Here is a 19,123-nt window from a genome sequence, read left to right on the forward strand (position 1 = left end):
GCTGAGTTCGACATGTGATGGAGGAATCGCAGCTTTGGCGTCTGTGTGGTTGAGGTCCTAAAGGAGAGCAGTGGTCAGACCTCCCCTCCCCCCACCCGACTGCTGAGGTGATAAACTGAGCATGTGTCGGGAATCTGACTCTTACTGAAAGGTGTGTGTTTTTCATGACGGAGGCGACGCCCCCTCTGACCCTGTGACCTCCCTGTGTGCGGAGACGTTTCCCTCCATGTTTGTTCTGAGTCATGAAGGAGAGAAACTTTTCCTCCTCTCATGATGTCGCTCCAGTTAAACATGGACAGATTTCGAGCTGACGTCTGATTCAGAAAGTTTCTATTCCAATGTTGTGAAATATTGTTTTATTTCTACATGACTGTTTTGTTAGTTCACAGTTTCAAACCCCCCCCCCCAACATGTGTCACCTTGTGACTACGATGTCAACACAATAAGATTCAAACTCTTGAACTTCAAGTTCAGTTTGATAAAAATGCAGCTGATGATAAAAAAACGTTCATTCCTGTAAAACAAAATATTTGAATAAATGCAGCAGCTGATCTCTTCCTGTTGGGGGGAGGGGCTAATTGCACATGTGCAGTATGACATCACTCTGATTGGAGGCCGCAGTGGCCGACGTAGAGCTGTAGTTTCCTGGAAAGTAGTTTATATATAATGAAAATTACCGAGACAGGAAGTGAGTTTTACTGCAGCTTTATTATCTGATCTGAACTGATGAAGGTTAAAGTTCAGATAAACCTGAACTCAGGTTTAAACTGGAAACGTTCTGTGTTCAAATCATTTACTCTGGTTTGATTTTAACCTCCTTTACTGGACAGCCAGTGTGTGTGTGTGTGTCTCATTTTAAACAGAGATTTTACACTTTATTAATTCAACTGATCGATCATCAGAATTGTTTCTGATTAATTGTCTTTTAGATTAATTGATAAATTGCTGCAGCTGAAACTGAAAATCAGGAATGTGACAATTTAAAGCTGCAGAAAAACAGAGGTCTGTCCCTTTAAATCTGAAGGCAGAGCGTGTATGTGTGTGTGTGTGTGTGTGTGTGTGTGTGTTGTGTGTGTGTGTGTGTGTGTGTGTGTGTGTGTGTGTGTATTATGTAATGCTGTGTTCACAGTGGAGGGGACATTAGTTCACATGGATCCTCAGTAGAGAGCAGAGCTGCTGAAGCTTTTTGTCCATCATTTTTTTCCTTAGTCAAAACTCAGGTTCAGGGCGGGCTCACATGATCGATCACGTGTCTAATCAGGAATAACCAATCAGACATATAGATCGACCCGACACCTGTCACAGTGAACATGCAGTTTTTTCACTGGTTTGTTTTTCTGTAGAATTCATATTTAAATAGATTCATCTACAGAGAACTGATCAACAGTCTGATTTATAATCAATCAATACACACACACACACACACACACACACACAAACTGACACACACTGACACACACACACAAACTGACAAACTGACACACTGACACACACACACTCACAAACTCACACACACACTCACACACACACACACACACACACACACACTGACACACACTGTCACACACACACACACACACACTCACACACACACACACTCACACTCACACACACACACACACACACACACTGACACACACACACACATCATCACTTTATCTTCACACTAAAGTCAAGTTTCACTCTGAGATCCATGAAATCTGAAGGAGGCTGTGACAGGAAGTGACAAGAGGACACAGACAGACAGACAGACAGACAGACAGGAGGACACAGACAGACAGACAGGAGGACACAGACAGACAGGAGGACACAGACAGACAGACAGGAGACACAGACAGACAGACAAACAGACAGACAGGAGGACACAGACAGACAGACAGGAGGACACAGACAGACAGACAGGAGGACACAGACAGACAGACAAACAGACAGACAGGAGGACACAGACAGACAGACAGGAGGACACAGACAGACAGGAGGACACAGACAGACAGACAGGAGGACACAGACAGACAGGAGGACACAGACAGACAGACAGACAGACAGGAGGACACAGACAGACAAACAGACAGACAGGAGGACACAGACAGACAGACAGGAGGACACAGACAGACAGGAGGACACAGACAGACAGGAGGACACAGACAGACAGACAGGAGGACACAGACAGACAGGAGGACACAGACAGACAGACAGACAGACAGACAGACAGGAGGACACAGTGTGTGTGATGATTCAAGGGGGGTTGTTGTTGTTTGTCAGCTGCTGTGCTGTTGTATCTCAGGTGCGTGTCAGTCAGAGCCTCCTCCCTCCTCCTCTGGGTTTCACTGATAATTGAATCACTAATAAAACACCTGTCGAGTTGTGATGAGGTGAGGTGAGGACAGAGACGAGGAGCTGCTGATCCACCTCAGACCACATCGTCCGGCCGCGCGGACACGTCAGCTGTGAGCTGAGGGATTCTGGGAGTTTGAGGACCGAAGCGTGACCTGTGTGGACCCGATGTCTCTGACCTGTTGTTGTGTTTTCTCAGCCAGCTGCTCAGGATGTGGACCGGGATACCGCAGCCCGCTGGACGCCATGAAGGGTGAGACAACTGTCTTTGTTCATGTTATCAGTCATTGTCCAGAGCTCCTTCCTGAGACCCCGTGTTCCTCTGAGGCCACACCCACGACCACCATCAGCCTCATCTGACCTCTGATTGATAAAATCAGCAGTGACGGTCTGTGCTATTCCTACAGCTACAGCGAGAGTTCATATGAGTTCATGTTTCTGGTCTGATCTGCTGCAGGAAGAAAGAATGATGGTCTTGAACCAGAACCAGAACCAGAACCAGATCCTGTTCCTGCTGGAGATCTGCAACAGTCTCAGTTTAAAGCTCCATGTTTCTTCTTCTTCTGTGTTTTATTTGAAGTGTTGATCCATCAGAAGATATAAAAACCATCTCAGTGTAGTTTTACATCTCCTCTCTCAGGCTTCTCTCTGGAGCTCTAGTAACAACAGGTCGAGCCTCTCTTCTGATTGGCCGACTGTTTTCTGAGTGATCCAATAAAAATATAGCAGATTTCAGGTAAATACACAAATCCTGTAAAGGTTTGGATGGTGGGTCCAGAGAACCCACTCTTGGTGGGACGTGTCGCGTCGCCGAACTGCAGTGTGGTTCTGTTGCTTCGCTTTTCTTGTGGTACAAGTTCAGAAAGATTAAACTCTTCAGCATCAGCCAATCAAATCACGTTTATTCAGAAGTCCTGAGACCACGTGGTGGGTTCAGGTCCAGAGGTTTTTTACGAACCAGGACACAAACTGAAGCCTGAGGGAGTTGTAGTTCACTTTAGCATTGGTTGACAGCTAGCATAGCACATTAGCAACCACTGCTACTAAATCAGCTTCTATGACGACTCTCAAACGTTAAGCCAGCGTGTACATGTGAGTGCTCTGTGAGACCTGATGGATTCATGGTTCTGTAGTGGACTCTGGGGTCCAGGTCTTTCAGCTCTGAGTTCAGTTTACTGTGTTTGTGGTTGGAGGTCCTCGGGAGGAGATCGTCTACCTGCCCTGCGTCTACCGCAACACCGACATCCTGAAACCCGACTACCTGGCCACCGTCGACGTCGACCCAAAGTCTGCCACCTACTGCCAGGTAGACCCGGTCATCCTGCTCCTGCTGACTGTCTGAACCGGACTTGTGCTGAGTCCAGTACTACACCTTCTTCTCCTGCTGCAGTTTGTTGTTTTAAAGTCTGAACCAGTGCAGCTCATACTGAACTCTTCATCAGCTTCTTCATCAGCTTCCTCCTGCTGCTGGATCGGCTGACATTTCTTAACCCTCCTCCTCCTCCTCTTCCTCCCCCTCCTCCCCCTCCCCCTCCTCCTCCTCCTCCTCCTCTTCTTCTTCTTCTTCTTCTTGCTTCAGGTTGTTGTTTCTTTCTCCTCTGAAAACTCTTCAACCTTCAGACTGACTCTTAACTTTCTAAACTAGCTGGCTGAAGTAAAATTTAAACCTCTCCCTATAGTTTGACCTGAGATGACCTTTGACCTCTGCCCTCTCAGGTGATCCACCGGCTGCCGATGCCGAACCTTCGTGACGAGCTGCATCACACCGGCTGGAACGCCTGCAGCAGCTGCTTCGGAGACGCCTCCAAGAAGAGGAACCGTCTGATTCTGCCGTCGCTCGTCTCCTCCAGAGTCTACGTGGTGGACGTCGGCACGAATCCCAGAGCGCCGCAGATTCACAAGGTATGAACGACCTGCGGGCGGCTCAGCCAATCAGAACTGATTGTGTGTTGACCTGTGTGAGGTCGAAGTTCTTTGTTATTGATTATTGACAGTGTTGTTTATCAGCTCAGGCTGTTTTGTTCTTTATATACAAAATCTACTTCCTGTCTGTCCGTCCAGAGTCAAACTCGTGACGTGACCATCAGTCATCAGGCTGTAATCAGCTGTCAGTCCTCACTGGTTTCACTGGTTTCACTGGTTTCACTGGTCAGTTGTTTAAATTCTTTATGAAAGTAAATTCTATAATCACCTGGACAGCAGCAGCTCACCTGAGATAAACCTGAAGTTTCAAATAGTTCTGATGATTCTGAAGAGAAGAGTTACGACCCGCCTCCTCTGAGGCGTTTAAAGACATTTGGACAAACAGAATCTGTCACCATGTTCTCTGACCCGGTCCAGGATCAGAGTCTGGACTCTCAGTAAAACCTGAAGCTCGTTTCTGTGGAGGCTGTTTGTTCATCCAGATTCACTTGAGACTGAAACCTGTTGGCACTAACCGACCCCGGATCATCACCTGCCCCGAGGCCCCGGGTCCTCAGGGGCCTGAGAGCTCCACGTTCACTGTGGACCAATTACTTTCTGCTAATTTGATTAATTGCAGATTTGTTTGGTAGCACCAGTGAATCACAACATGAACCACAGAGGGGAGGGTTCATGAGGCCCACAGCTGGATTCTGTCCTGAGGCCCCATAAAGGGTTGACTTGGTCCTGACCATGACGTCTGAAAACAGTAGGAGGAGGAGAAGGAGGGGGAGGAGGTTCATCCTCAGTTCAGGCTGCAGGATAAACTCTGTCCCAGCTGCTCTTTAGAAAACTTAAAATATTTTAAAGACATTTGACTTGTTGTTGAATCATTTAATCACCAGTCCTCCTCAGAGACCTCAATGAACCACTGAAGGGTTTATAAACAACAGAGAGGATTCTGGGACAGCTGAGTGAGTCAGCACCTCCCAGTCTGAGGTCCTGGTGCTCTGCTGGAAACCTGTGGATTGACTCACTTTACCATCTGCCTCAGTAAAAACATGGTTTAACTAAAAGTGAAAGTCTAGATGAGTCATGTTCTGGTGTCCATTATCATCATCATCATCATCATCATCATCATCATCATCAGTGTGAGCTCTACCTGTGACTGTGACAGGTGTGACCTTTACATGTGTTTTACTCATTCAGCAGCCTCAGTGTTGAGGTGTGTGTGGTGAAGATCAGTGTGAGTCTCAGACCACCACCAGTCTCTCCCTCTCTGCCGCCTCCTGACACAGCTGCAATAACTCACACTGCGCCAGAGAACAAATCTTATACAATAACAAGACGAGCAACGAGCTGTGGTTCAGGATTGTTTCAGACTCCGACTGTAGTGGTTCAGGGGGAGCAGTGGATCTCTGCTCCAGGTCTCGGCTGCGGTCCAGGTCTCTGGTTTGTGACTAAAAGAATGAAAACCACACAGTTGATATCAGTTTCCTTGGCAGGAGGTCTGAACTCGGCCTCAGAGGAAGATCAGTAAAGATTTCTGCCAGTAAAATAACACTCACAAGGCTCTGGTTACTTCCTGAGCCCCCGATGATACAGATACAGTAAATTACATTTATATCATGGAAAATATGACCTGAAGAAACTTTGACCAACTCCCAAACTCTACAAAGTTCTTACATTTTGAAAAACTGTGTACGGCAGAGGAAAGTAAAGTCACTGCCTGTTGTGTGATATGTAATTTAAACTGCAGCCCCAAAATAAAGACTTAAAAAGACTCAAGTCAGTAATGCGGGGTCTTAGGTTCTGATCCAAGTCAGTGTCCAGTCAGTACCACAGGGTTCTAGCTTGGATGCTTTTATTGTGAAGCAATTTGTGTCTTTTGTTTTGAAAAGTATTCTGTTTTCCGTGGTGGAAATGAAACGTTCCAGTTGTGTTCATGTTGTGGTTTGTCGTCTTCAGATGGTCGAACCTGTGGATCTGTACTGGAAGTGTAACCTGGCGAACCCTCACACTTCTCACTGTCTGGGCAACGGTCAGATCATGATCAGCTGTTTGGGAGACCCGTCTGGTAACGGCAAAGGTGAGACCTCCGGCGGACTGGCTCCTAAATCCTCCTCATGTAGACAGGAAGCTGAGCTGATTGTTGTCGTGGCGACCTCTAGTGGACAGTCTCAGTGTTACACCCGCTGTCGTCCTCTCAGGTGGTTTCATTCTGCTGGACGGTGAGACGTTCGAGGTGGTCGGTAACTGGGAGCACCCCGGTGACGCGGTGCCCTTTGGGTATGACTTCTGGTACCAACCTCGACACAACGTGATGATCAGCACTGAATGGGGGGCGCCAAAAGCTCTGGCTGGTGGTTTTAATCCAGCCCACGTCATGGAGGGTGAGTCAGGAGGAAAACCTCCGTCTCAGTGTTTATCCAGGCGCCGTCATCCCTGACACTCCGGATCATCGGTCCTGATCCGGAGTTCTGTAAGAATCCTCACTACAATCAGCACCACAGGATTTTAGGTTCCCTTTAGACTTCAGTCAGTACTTGAGGTTCTAGTTCCCTGTCGGTTTCTGGTCAGTAACACAGGGTGATTAGTTCTGAACCCAGTAACACTGAAGGTACCAGGCTCTGATCCCACTAAGTCTTTACAGTACTGCAAGGTTCAAGGGTCCGACTCCACTAAGACTCCTTCAGTACATCAGGGCCAAGTCTCCTGTGAGGGTTCAAGGTTCATGTTTCAGTAATCCTCCAGACTGGGTTTTATATCCAGGACTCCAGATAGGACCCAGGACTTAAAGTTCCTATTCCATTAAGACAGTGGTGCAGAGAGACAAACCAGTTGTTTATTTTATGACTATAGCATGACGGTTTCAGCATTTCATCTACACACCCCAAGGTTTTATTTCAGACATGGAGGCAATTTGCCTCTGACCTCTGGTGACGTTGAGAGGTCATTTTTCCAGTTTTTACCCCATTTCCTCCGTTATAATCATGTGTAGCTTTGTTCTAATAAAGAAGCTTATTTGCTGCAAAGACCATGTGACATCATTTTTCTTAGAGAAAATTTCCAGGTGTTAATGCAGCTAAAGCTTGTTAGAAACATTGACATCTTCTGCTGTTTGTTCTATGGAATCACATGACTAGCTAGCACATTAGCGAACACGCTAATCAGCAGCTAACATGCTAATTTTGTCTGGACCACACTCGTTACTCCAGGAGGCTCCGCCCTGTCCCAGAGGTCACATGTCTCCACGTCTGAAAATAAACTTCCTGGTTTATAGAAACATGGAGAAAGGTGGTGGTCTGGTTCTGGTAGGGATGAAGATGTTTCCTCTCAGTTCTAGAAATGACAGAACCTTCTCATCATTCTTGGCGTCCCAGGTCACTATGGCAGCGCCCTCCATGTTTGGGACTGGACCACCCACAGGAGGCTGCAGACGCTCGACCTGGGTGAAGAGGGAGGTATTCCTCTGGAGGTCCGGTTCCTCCACGACCCAGACGCCACCGAGGGCTACGTGGGCTGTGCTCTGCCCTCAACTGTCTTCAGGTTCTACAAAACACCGGTTAGTACCACAGGATTGTAGATCGCAGTGAGACTCCAGTGAGAACCTTAGGGTTCTAGGTTCTGGTCCCCGTCAGGTTTTAAGCAGATTTAACCCTGATTCACCAGAACCAACGATCACAGTAGAACCCTGTTAAAACACAGTGATACATGAACAGCTCCAGAGCCGGCTCCAGAGAATGGGCTGCAGCCAAGTCTCAGTCCAGGTCCGGTCTGATCCATGTGCCTGGTTTTGTTTTTAATCAGAAAGGTGACTGGGCTGCAGAGAAGGTGATCAGTGTTCCCAGTAAGAAGGTGGAGGGATGGATGCTGCCTGAGATGCCAGGTGAGTCTGTCTCACCTGTTACCTGTCTGTCTGACCTGTCACCTGTCTGACCTGTTACCTGTCACCTGTCACCTGTCTGTCTTTGCAGGACTGATCACAGACATCCTGATATCACTGGACGACCGTTTCCTCTACTTCAGTAATTGGCTGCACGGGGACGTCAGACAGTATGACATCACAGACAGGAGGAAGCCCCGATTGGTCGGCCAGGTGTGATGATGTAAAACCTGTCCAGTGATGAAGGTGAACAGGTAAAAACCTCAGAGTGAGACAGCTGACTCACCTGTCTGTCTGTTCCAGGTGTTTCTGGGAGGAAGTATCGTCAGTGATGGACCAGTCAAAGTCCTGGAGGACCCTGAGAACCAGCCACAACCCCCCCCACGCATCATCAAGGTAACACAGACAGGAAGCAGAGAGACAGGTGAAGATGGACCTGTCTGTCTGTCCAACACCCTGTCTAATGTCCTCTACTGGGGTTTATCATTTATTCATTCATCTTTCTGATTGATTGTCCCTGTCCACCCGTCTGTCTCTCACCTGTCTGTCTCTCACCCGTCTGTGTCTCACCTGTATGTCTCTCACCCGTCTGTCTCTCACCTTTCTGTTTCTCAGGGGAGGCGTGTCTACGGAGGTCCTCAGATGTTGCAGTTGAGTTTGGACGGTCGGAGACTTTATCTGACGACGTCTCTGTTCAGCAGCTGGGACAAACAGTTCTACCCTGACATGGTCAAGTACGTACAGCACTGACACTGCTGCAGTACTACTGTAACACTACTGTAGTACTACTGCAGTACTGCTCCATAATACATTTTAATGTTCATTAATTTATTGCTTAATTAGCCCAATAACATCCCATTAAAAACACCTTGATGACATCACAACAGTACTAAATGGTTTAAGGTAAAAAGTTCAGTTTCATGGATGGACAATGTCTCATTAGATACTGTAATGTCTGTGTCCACATACTTTTGGCCACATTGCGACCCTTGTGACAAGCCTCATCCTCTCTCCTCTCTGTTCAGGGAGGGGTCGGTGATGATGCAGATCGATGTGAACTCTGTCAGCGGAGGTCTGTCCCTGAACAAGAACTTCCTGGTGGATTTCGGTAAAGAACCCGACGGTCCGGTTCTGGCCCACGAGCTGAGATACCCGGGAGGAGACTGTACGTCTGACATCTGGGTGTAACTGGATCAGACAGGATGTTAATAACTCCGTTAACACAGGGAGAGGTTTTTCTCTTTAATGGTCCCATCAAGAAAAAACTATGAAAAAATATTTTTACTAATAGGAATCGTTTGTTTTTAACTCTGAGCCTTAATGAACAGTCCAGACGTCACTTCACAGTAAAAGTTCATTTTCTCATTTCTGTGAAATAAATCATCAAATCAACTTTAATTTGACTTTTCAATGTAACAACAAAACTTAATGGTCACATGTAAAAGTACAAACAGACGCTTTAACATCTGACGGGTATTAAAGTACCATAAACAACAATTAACAAATATTACAATCACTAAAGAATGATAACAAGAGCAGCAACAATAACAATCTTGCAGTTTAATTAATCGCAGAAATCTATCAACAAAAATCACCCATAATGCAATGTTAGGAGTGTGTGCTGGTGAAATAAAAAACAGATTATAAAAACATCTAATATCAACATTATTAATAATAATAACAATAATAATAATAATAATAATAATAATGAGATAAAGAAAAGGAGAAAGTAAATAAATAAAAATTAATTTCCAGCAAAACTTTAATGACACACAATTTAAACCCATGAAATAAAAAATATTTTACATTTAACAATCATGAAATATTCTTTAGACAAATAAACAAAAAGATTGTATTGGTTGTATCTAACAGATAACACTGATCAATACTGTAACTGAACTGTGATTATTCCCAAGATCAGCTGTTTGATCCTGGATTCACCTGATGACTGGATTCACAGTTTGTAACCAGGAAACTTTGACATAATCATGTTCTGTAGGGACTCATTAATATTCAGTGTCATATATTACAGCAGGTGAATATTCATGAGACTTTCTCCTTCACGTCAGCTTTGTTTTCTGTGTCAGTGAAATTAAACTCACCTTTTTGACCTCACCTGGTGTCCCCTGGTCACTTCTGTTTCCTGCAGCGCCTCCTGCTGTTCAAACTGTAAACACACGATGTTTCAATAAAGTTCAGTGTCTGATTTAATAATAATTTCTCATTATTTAGTCTCTTTTGTTTCCAGTGACAGACTCAGCAGGTGTTTGGTTCAGTCCTGACTGAGTCTGTGACGTCAGTCTGTGATGTCCAGGTGTGATTCGGCGCCATGATTGTTGTGGTTTTACTGGATGAATTTAAACTACACTGTCTGTATGAACCGCTCCAATATGGCGACGGCACAGCGATACCTCTCCGGTGCAGCAGGTGGCGGTTAAAACAACTGAGTCAGACCGGAAGTAGTGGCAGAAGAAGAAAGGAAAGCCGCCCCCTGGTGTCTGTTAGCAGCGGCTGAGATGAGGAGAGAGAATCAATGGAGAAGAACTGGACATAAAACATCTCTTCAGAGCCACTGAACCATCACCAGGTAAAACCGACTCACCTGGACACTCTGTGACACGACACTGTACCTGAAGAGCTGACCCTTTAATGTGCCGGACACAGCGTTAGCTTAGCATAAAGCTTTGGAAACAGCTGAGCGGATTTAGCAACAGTTGGCCTGATACATGTCGGGTAATGCTAATGCTAACAGTATTCGTGTTAAAAACAGCAGCGGACCGTTGCTTTAGCATGTAGCTAGTCAGCTGGTGTGTGTTCAGTTTGTGTTGGAAGCTAATGGTGCTAATGTTTAGTTAACGGGTTAACGGTAACTGCGTCTTAACCAGCAGCTCGACAACTAACAACCTGAGTGAGCCGACGTCAACACCGCAGCTGTCGGTTAGCTGTCGGTAAGATGCTAAAGGCTGTACCGGAGCTGTTGAAAAGTTTAATTTCTCCTGTTTGAGTTAGCCTTGTGCTAAGCTAACGGTAGGCTCAGCTCACCGACTGGAGGATTTAAACTTTTATGGTTTTGTTCTGAACTCTGGTGGATCAACACCGACACAGACTGAGACGCGTTCACGGACTCGGATCAAAACAACACGAGTCCAGATTGAAAGAAACCAGTAGAAGATCAGATGATTATTAGGGAAATTAAATCTGAAACTTTATCAATGTTCTGAGTGCCAGCAGATTTTTGTTTCACGTTTATGGAGACAAATAATGGATCAATAATTAATTCTGATGTTATGTTTTAGATCAATAGATAAATGAATCTCTGAGGAGGAAGGACAGTTACAGTAAAACACTCACCAATCATCAGTGACTCGAGGAATAATAAAATATATCAGATTATGTACAGATTTAAAGTGTAAGTATCAGCCACTGTAAACAGTGTGACAGCAGCTCTGTTGTAGACTGCACAGTGTTCAGCACCTGAGGGGTTAATAAGATAAAGACAGAATAACGAAGGAATGTGGGATGAAGAGATACAAACCCTGTAAAGACGTGTGTCAGTATGACAGTCCAGTCAAAACTACTGGTCCTGGTTCAGCTTCAGGTCCAGGTCCTGGTGCTGGTCCTGGTCCTGGTCCTGGTGCTGGATGATTCAAACTGTGGTCATGGGGAGGAATTATACTTAATATAATTAAAAAAATACACTTATGTGATGGTGATATAGTTAAACGGGTTTTAGACAAAAGGCAGGTAATGTGTAAACAGTTAGAGGACTAGTTAACTCCAGGTTAACCCGTTCAGATTCTCATAGACTCTACAGTTGTTGAACATGAACTGAGATGTTTGACTGTCCATCAACGTCTGAATCATGTGATCATCAAACATAGTGACCCAGACAGTCTGCAGTCCCCCCCCCCCCCCCCCATTGGGGGATTGTAATCTGCTGAGTGAGATTACAGCCTGACACACACACACACACACTGATGATAAACAGCTGCTGTCAGTGTTTCTCTGCGGAGCTTCACTGTCTCTAAACATCACACTCATCACATTAGATGTTACTAATATCATTGATGACTGGGCAGCTGTCTGCAGTGATCAGCTGGTCACATCAATGATATCATTCAACAGTTTGATCACAAAAATATCATCAGTTTTTAATTACCTGAACCACATTCACCCCCCCAACCCACCTGACCTTTGACCTTTTTTTTGTGTGTGTGTGTTTCAGCGGAGGAAGGGTGGAGCTTCCCAGCGGCCATGATGGAGGACACAGAGCTGGAGCTTTCCCCCGCCCCCTCTGATCAGAACAGCCCTTCCCCCTCCCTATCCATCTCCTCCTCCCCCTCCCTGTCCCTCCCCTCCACCCCCTCCTCGTCCTGTGGCCCCCCCCAGGCGGTCACCCCCCCTCTGGGTGTGATCAGTGAGGGAGTGGCGGAGCTCAGCCTGGTGATCGATGCGGAGGTGGCTCAGCGGGCGTGTCAGGAGGTGCTGCAGAAGGTGAAGCTGCAGCAGGTGGAGGGTGATGTCCCCGACGAACAGAACGAAGCGGAGCCTGACCCCCCCGCACCCCCCGTACCCCCCACACCCCCCGCAGCGCTGACTGTGAAACCAATGAAGATCCGAGAGGAGCATGTCGACCCCGACGGCCTGGCGCCCGGCTCGGTGAAGAGCGCACGACGGCGGCAGAGACACAATCCCTCCAAACAGTCGTGGCTGCTCCGCCTATTCGAGTCTAAGCTGTTTGACGTTTCCATGGCGATCTCCTACCTGCACAACTCCAAGGAGCCTGGGGTCCAGGCCTACATCGGGAACCGGCTCTTCAGCTTCCCCCACGAGGAGGTGGACTTCTACCTGCCCCAGCTCCTCAACATGTACATCCACATGGACGAGGACGTCGGGGACGCCATCAAGCCATATGTGGTGGGTGTGGCCCGGACACGGGGGCAGGGCTTAACCTCATGTTATCCAACATGAGTCCAGCTTCCAATGTGTTCATTCAGACTCCTTTTAATATCTTTGTTATTTAACCCTGTGTGTCGTCTGCAGGTTCACTGAGTGTTATTTAACCCTGTGTGTCGTCTGCAGGTTTACTGAGTGTTATTTAACCCTGTGTGTCGTCTGCAGGTTCACTGAGTGTTATTTAACCCTGTGTGTCGTCTGCAGGTTCACCGCTGCAGACAGAGCATCTCCTTCAGTCTGACGTGTGCTTGGCTGCTGGGAGCTTACTCCTCTGACATGCACATCTCCACCCAGCGTCACTCTCGAGGAACCAAACTGAGGAAACTCATCCTGTCTGATGAACTCAAACCTGCAGGGCCGCGAGCTCGCAGGGACCCCCTGACTCTGACGCCTTTCTGTCCCATTACGTCCCCCACCGCCGGCCCCGGGCCCCTGGGAGGAGACCACGGCCTGTCGCCCTCCAAACGAACACATCAGCGCTCCAAATCAGACGCCACAGTCAGCATCAGCCTGAGCAGCAACCTGAAGAGAACAGCCAGTAACCCGAAGGTGGAGAGCAGCCAGGACGAGGTAACACAACCAGGACCAGGATGTTTGTGTGCTGGACTCAGGTTCTGGTTCCGGAGTCCAGAGGTCAAGTGTTTCTGATGCAGTTATTTTGATGGTAGATAATAAAGAGGGACTCGCGAGGGTGAATAAACAGCTGGGACCTCTGCTGCATGTCGTCGCCTCAGGTTTTTAGAGTCAGCTGCTCAGGGGGATTTTATCACCTCATACAGACACAAGCTGAGAGATAATTCATAATCAGTTGTTTCCTAAATAGTTATTAACTTCTAATACTAGAAATCATTATTTTAGTTTAAGAACCTTCAGTGTATTTGGCCAAAATGACAAACAACTCAGTGTCATTAAGTTTAATGTGGTCTCTGTGGTGGGTTCACAGGCACTAGGAGAAATCAGAAGAGAATTTATTTATTTTTTCTTATTAACACAAATTAACAGACTTAAATCAAACTGATCTTATTTCTCCATGTGAGTCTGATCCACGTCACTCTAACCCCCCCGCTGTTTTAACCCCTGACCTCTGACCTCCAGGACAGCAGCTCCAGCTCGGACAGTCTGGAGTTTGAGACTGGTCCCGTAAGTTCACCAGCTTCCTCCCTCCGGGGTGCATTGTGGGAAATGAAGTCTGTGGGTTCTGGTTGTAGGTCTGGTTCTGGTTGAGTGTGAGGTGACGTCCCTGTGACTGAACGTCACCCTGTAATTCTCAGTTCTTGTGTTGGATCCAATCAGCTGTCTGGAGGTTGTGGGTGAATCAGTGAGGACACAAACTGATCTGTGAACAATTTCCTCTGTGTGTGTGTGTGTGTGTGTGTGTGTGTGTGTGTGTGTGTGTGTGTGCGTGTGTGTGTGTGTGTCAGGTTTGATGCTGCAGTTGGTGCTCAGACTTCACCGCTCAGATAAAACATGTAAACGTCTGTCTGTCCCAGGTCAAAGGTCACATGTCCACAAACACAGGCAGCATCAAAACCCTGACTACAAACCAACCAATCAGAATAATTGTTGCTAATTGTTACAGCGTCTTTCTTCTTCTTCTTCTTCTTTTGTTCTTCTTCTGTGTCTCTGCCTTAGAGACTGAGGACAAACTGAAAACTGCAGGTTGATTTTTATTGGCTGTGGAGGGAAACTTATCAGTGTACAAACCTGACACACAAACATCGACCTTCACCTGTTCAGGTGTCTCTGTCCCAGGTGACACCAGCAGAGACTAACCCCCCTTCCCTCTCTCTCTCTCTCTCTCTACCCCTCCTCCCCCCTCCAGCCGGTACGGCTCGCTCCTCAGAGGGAGTTCATAAAGTCTCTGATGGGGATCGGGAAGCGTTTGGCGACGCTGCCGACCAAAGAGCAGAAGACGCAGCGGCTGATCTCGGAGCTGTCGCTGCTCAACCACAAACTGCCGGCTCGAGTCTGGCTGCCCACCGCCGCCTTCGACCACCACGTGGTCCGAGTGCCGCACACACAGGCCGTGGTGTTAAACTCCAAAGACAAGGTGAGAGACACACACACACACACACACACACACACACACACACACACACACACACACACGCATTCGTCTTTCCCAACCTGTGAGGACCGAGCGCCTCGTCCCTGAACCGTCAGTCCAGAAACTGCGATGGTTAAAACATCCTTTAATCTGAAGTTAAGTCTTTTACGAGCAACGTTTTTGTTTATTGAGTTTGAATAAAGAAGATTCTGAAATGTTAAAATATGGGACAGAGGAACATGTCAGGTCTCCATCATGATCAGTGTTAATGAGACGCGTTTAAACCATCAGTGTCAAAGTGAAGAAGGTTTTTTTTTTTGCGATTCTTTTAGTGGATAGTTGAGAACATTTCACCAGTTACAAAAAACAGTCGTTCTGTCACAGAGAAGTAGAAGTGAACAGCATGACCAAGAAGCCTTCATTTCTCAACATTAGAATTTCCCAGAACTATTTTACAATATGAAGGGATGTGTATTTAACCCTTGTGTGCATTAATGTGTCGGGAAACAATCCAGTAAGTAAAGATTTCAAGACGGGGAAAAGATAAATACACAACCTCCCAGACAGACGACCAGGGTTTGATCAGCTGTTCACTGTCTCCACCTCCTCTGTGACCCCTCAGGCTCCGTACCTGATCTACGTGGAGGTTCTGGAGTGCGAGAACTTTGAGACGTCCAGCGTTCCGATCCGGATCCCAGAGAACCGGATCAGGAGCACGCGTTCTGTGGAGAACCTGCCGGACTGCGGCATGACGCCGGAGCAGAGGGCCGGCAGCTTCTCCATGGTCCCCAACTATGACAACGACGATGAGGCGTGGTCTGTGGACGACATCGGAGAGCTGCAGGTGGAGGTGAGACGACGCCCAGGTGTGCTCAGACAGGACGTGATGTCAGCGTTCTCAGTTTATGTTCAACAGGTTGTAGGTGGAGTCAGGGTCAGTGGAAGTGAAACAGCTGATGTTCAGAGCAGAGTCAGGAATCACCTGGAATGAGTTTCCACAGAGTCGAGGAGGAAACATCGATCAACAGTTAAAAACATCAGCTGAGTCGCATTAAGACACAAGACAGACGAACATGAAGAGGACGTCAACACAGATCACACATCAGCTGTTCAGGTTTCAGATGACAGTCACATGAGACTCAGTAACACACGACTCATAGTGTCACACATACAGGCTGGTAGATGCTGAGTCTGTCCCTCTGTCCCTCCTCCAGCTCCCAGAGATCCACACCAACAGCTGTGACAACATCAGCCAGTTCTCAGTGGACAGCATCACCAGCCTGGAGAGTAAAGAGCCTGTGTTCATCGCTGCCGGAGACATCAGGTCTGTACATCTACTGTGTGTGTGTGTGTGTGTGTGTGTGTGTGTGTGTGTGTGTGTGTGTGTGTGTGTGTGTGTGTGTGTGTTATTGTGTGTTAACGTGTGTTTTCTGTATTTGTGTCTCATGTTTCAGGCGTCGTCTGTCAGAGCAGCTGGCTCAGGCCCCCACCACCTTTAAACGGGACCCCGAGGACCCGTCGGCCGTGGCCCTGAAGGAGCCCTGGGAGGAGAAGGTCCGGTAGGTGATGCTGCCTTCAGGGACACTTCCTCAGCATGAAAATCTGAGTGTCTGTGATGAAGAATCCACTGATAATTCCCATTGACCTGGAACACGCCACAGACCCTCCATGTTGTTTACCTGTCGGTCTGACTGTGTTTCCTGTAGGAGGATCAGAGAAGGATCTCCTTACGGTCACCTTCCTAACTGGAGACTTCTGTCCGTCATTGTTAAATGTGGAGACGACCTGAGACAGGAGCTGCTCGCCTTCCAGGTGCTACAGCAGCTCAAGGTGAGGCTGTGACATCTTAAAATCACATGATCAAAACGCACTGACGACCACTGACTCACCTGCCCGCCCCCCCCCTGCAGTCTATCTGGGAGCAGGAGCGTGTCCCGCTCTGGATTAAGCCCTATAAGATCCTGGTGTTGTCATCAGACAGCGGGATGATCGAGCCCGTGGTCAACGCCGTGTCACTCCATCAGGTGAAGAAGCAGAGCCAGCTGTCTCTGCTCGACTACTTCCTGCAGGAACACGGAGCGCCGACCACCGAGGCCTTCCTGTCTGCTCAGAGGAACTTCGTCCAGAGCTGCGCCGGATACAGTCTCATCTGCTACCTGCTGCAGGTCAAAGACAGGTGAGGTCACCTGTTCCTCCCAGCAGGTTTTCAGAGTCTGTAACGGTGTTTTTAACCTAATGAATGTCTTCTAATGTTGTGACCCCTCCTCCTCTGACCTCTCAGACACAACGGGAACATCCTATTGGACGCTGAAGGTCACATCATCCACATCGACTTCGGCTTCATCCTCTCCAGCTCACCCAAAAACCTCGGCTTTGAAACGTCCGCCTTCAAACTCACCACAGAGTTCGTAGATGTGAGTTTCTCGTGGTCGCTGGTTATTAGCTTTGACTTCACGTTAGCACGAGAGACGACATCTCCCTGTTGGTCAGAACTGAGCTCGGTTTAATCAGGATCACAGCGTCTGCAGGTGAACGCTGTCGTGTTGGTTTGCTGAGCGTGGCTAACGTTAGCAGAGCTAGCAGCAGTAGCCTTCTCACCGTGCAGGTTAACATGGTTGTATGACAGTTTATTGTGACGCAGCTACAGACGACAGTGTCTTCTTCTCTGGATGTTGGTGTTAGTGTGAAACATATTTACTGGAACTCAGAGGAAGAGTCTCTTTAGAAGAACTGTGTCTTTGTCTCTTTGAGGTGATGGGGGGTCCAGACGGAGACATGTTTAACTACTACAAGATGCTGATGCTTCAGGGTCTGATAGCAGCCAGGAAACACATGGACCGGGTGCTGCAGATAGTGGAGATCATGCAACAAGGTATACACACACACACACACACACACACACACACACACACACTCACACTCACACTCCTGACAACACTGTCTGCTTTCTACATGACTGTCCTGCCCCCCCCCCCAGGTTCTCAGCTGCCCTGTTTCCACGGCTCCAGCACCATGCGAGGTCTGAAGGAGCGTTTCCACATGAGTCTGACGGAGGAGCAGCTGCAGCTGCTGATCGATCAGCTGGTGGACGGATCAATGAGATCACTCACTACCAAACTGTACGACGGCTTCCAGTACCTCACCAACGGCATCATGTGACCAGTCCTGTGTGTGTGTGTGTGTGTGTGTGTGTGTGTGTGTGTGTGTGTGTGTGTGTGTGTGTGTGTGTGTGTGTGTGTGTGTGTGTGTGTGTGTGTGTGTGTGTGCGCGCGCGTGCGTGTGAGAGCAGCAGAACAAATGCAGACTGTCTACAGACTGATGAACCTCCAGGTTTTATAACTCGACTGCAGAGACCATGAGCCTCCCTCTGTCCGTCGTCTTTATTTTATTCTTATTCCACTTTCTTCTTCGTCAGTTGAATCTTTTTGTTGTTCGTCTTTTCTGTTTTGAAGAATTTTCTGTTTGTTTGATTCGTTTGGTTTCAGCGCTCCTCCTCCTCTTCCTCCTCCTCCTCCTCCTCCTATTCTTCTTTTTCCATATTTGGGCAGATGTCCCTCATTGGTCGGACTCTTAACCAATCAGAGAGCAGCCCAGTTTTAGATTTAAATGTGAACACTCAGCAGGTGGACAGTTTTTACAGGTAGAAGGACTGTCGGTCTTCAGACTGCTGCCGCGGCGCCGCAGAGCAGCAGGAAGTGGACCGCAGCCGGTCTGAATCTGACGGAGGAACAAAAACCACACGGACTCTTTAAAGGACCATGCCGCTATTTTTCATGTTTTAGCCCTTTAACTGCAGATTGTGTAAACCTGTTAAATCCCATTAAAACAAACAGTGTCGACCTGCAGCTGCAGTCAGCCTCATTCCATCAAACACCTCCTTCAGTTTCACCTCAGACTTCATTTACGACCTGTCAGCCAATAGCAGAGCTGCAACGATCAGTGGAGTCATCAACAGGTGAATCAACAGGTGATTCGTCTGATTGTTTGTGGCCTATCAG

At 47.6% G+C, this 19,123-nt stretch overlaps 2 protein-coding genes across 3 annotated transcripts in view; both read left to right on the forward strand.

Moving 5' to 3' along the window:
* The window catches only part of selenbp1 (selenium binding protein 1), a 12,099-nt gene extending 1,862 nt beyond the window's left edge, over window positions 1-10,237 (forward strand). The window contains exons 2-12 of the mRNA XM_056379985.1: window positions 2,534-2,587; window positions 3,528-3,640; window positions 4,051-4,236; window positions 6,205-6,325; window positions 6,447-6,629; window positions 7,620-7,801; window positions 8,047-8,125; window positions 8,214-8,335; window positions 8,426-8,518; window positions 8,738-8,856; window positions 9,148-10,237. Coding sequence (XP_056235960.1) covers window positions 2,534-2,587; window positions 3,528-3,640; window positions 4,051-4,236; window positions 6,205-6,325; window positions 6,447-6,629; window positions 7,620-7,801; window positions 8,047-8,125; window positions 8,214-8,335; window positions 8,426-8,518; window positions 8,738-8,856; window positions 9,148-9,310 — 1,415 coding nt within the window. The 3' untranslated portion in view covers window positions 9,311-10,237. The remainder of the gene's footprint in view (window positions 1-2,533; window positions 2,588-3,527; window positions 3,641-4,050; window positions 4,237-6,204; window positions 6,326-6,446; window positions 6,630-7,619; window positions 7,802-8,046; window positions 8,126-8,213; window positions 8,336-8,425; window positions 8,519-8,737; window positions 8,857-9,147) is intronic.
* Window positions 10,238-10,557: 320 nt separating this feature from the next.
* Window positions 10,558-18,970, forward strand: pi4kb (phosphatidylinositol 4-kinase, catalytic, beta). Of its 2 annotated transcripts, XM_056379981.1 has the most exons (12): window positions 10,558-10,709; window positions 12,348-13,039; window positions 13,283-13,648; window positions 14,901-15,128; window positions 15,748-15,975; window positions 16,340-16,449; window positions 16,580-16,684; window positions 16,832-16,955; window positions 17,036-17,301; window positions 17,407-17,539; window positions 17,877-17,997; window positions 18,103-18,970. In XM_056379981.1, exons 2-12 carry the CDS (start codon window positions 12,377-12,379, stop codon window positions 18,282-18,284), a joined length of 2,526 nt encoding a protein of 841 aa, XP_056235956.1. In that variant the 5' UTR covers window positions 10,558-10,709; window positions 12,348-12,376; the 3' UTR covers window positions 18,285-18,970. The 2 variants fall into 2 exon arrangements, with proteins under 2 accessions (XP_056235956.1, XP_056235955.1); XM_056379980.1 differs by having other exon boundaries at window positions 17,877-18,970.
* The last annotated feature ends 153 nt before the right edge of the window (window positions 18,971-19,123 follow it).

Source organism: Seriola aureovittata, chromosome 7 (genome assembly GCF_021018895.1).
Source record: "Seriola aureovittata isolate HTS-2021-v1 ecotype China chromosome 7, ASM2101889v1, whole genome shotgun sequence".
Lineage (NCBI taxonomy): Eukaryota > Metazoa > Chordata > Actinopteri > Carangiformes > Carangidae > Seriola > Seriola aureovittata.

Bases quoted from the DNA above. Each gene is read 5' to 3' on its own strand.
- pi4kb (XM_056379980.1), top strand. From the start codon at position 12,377: ATGATGGAGGACACAGAGCTGGAGCTTTCCCCCGCCCCCTCTGATCAG. The intron at 16,956-17,035 runs GTGAGGCTGTGA...CCCCCCCTGCAG, and splicing joins AGGTGCTACAGCAGCTCAAG to TCTATCTGGGAGCAGGAGCG. The intron at 17,302-17,406 runs GTGAGGTCACCT...CTGACCTCTCAG, and splicing joins CTGCTGCAGGTCAAAGACAG to ACACAACGGGAACATCCTAT.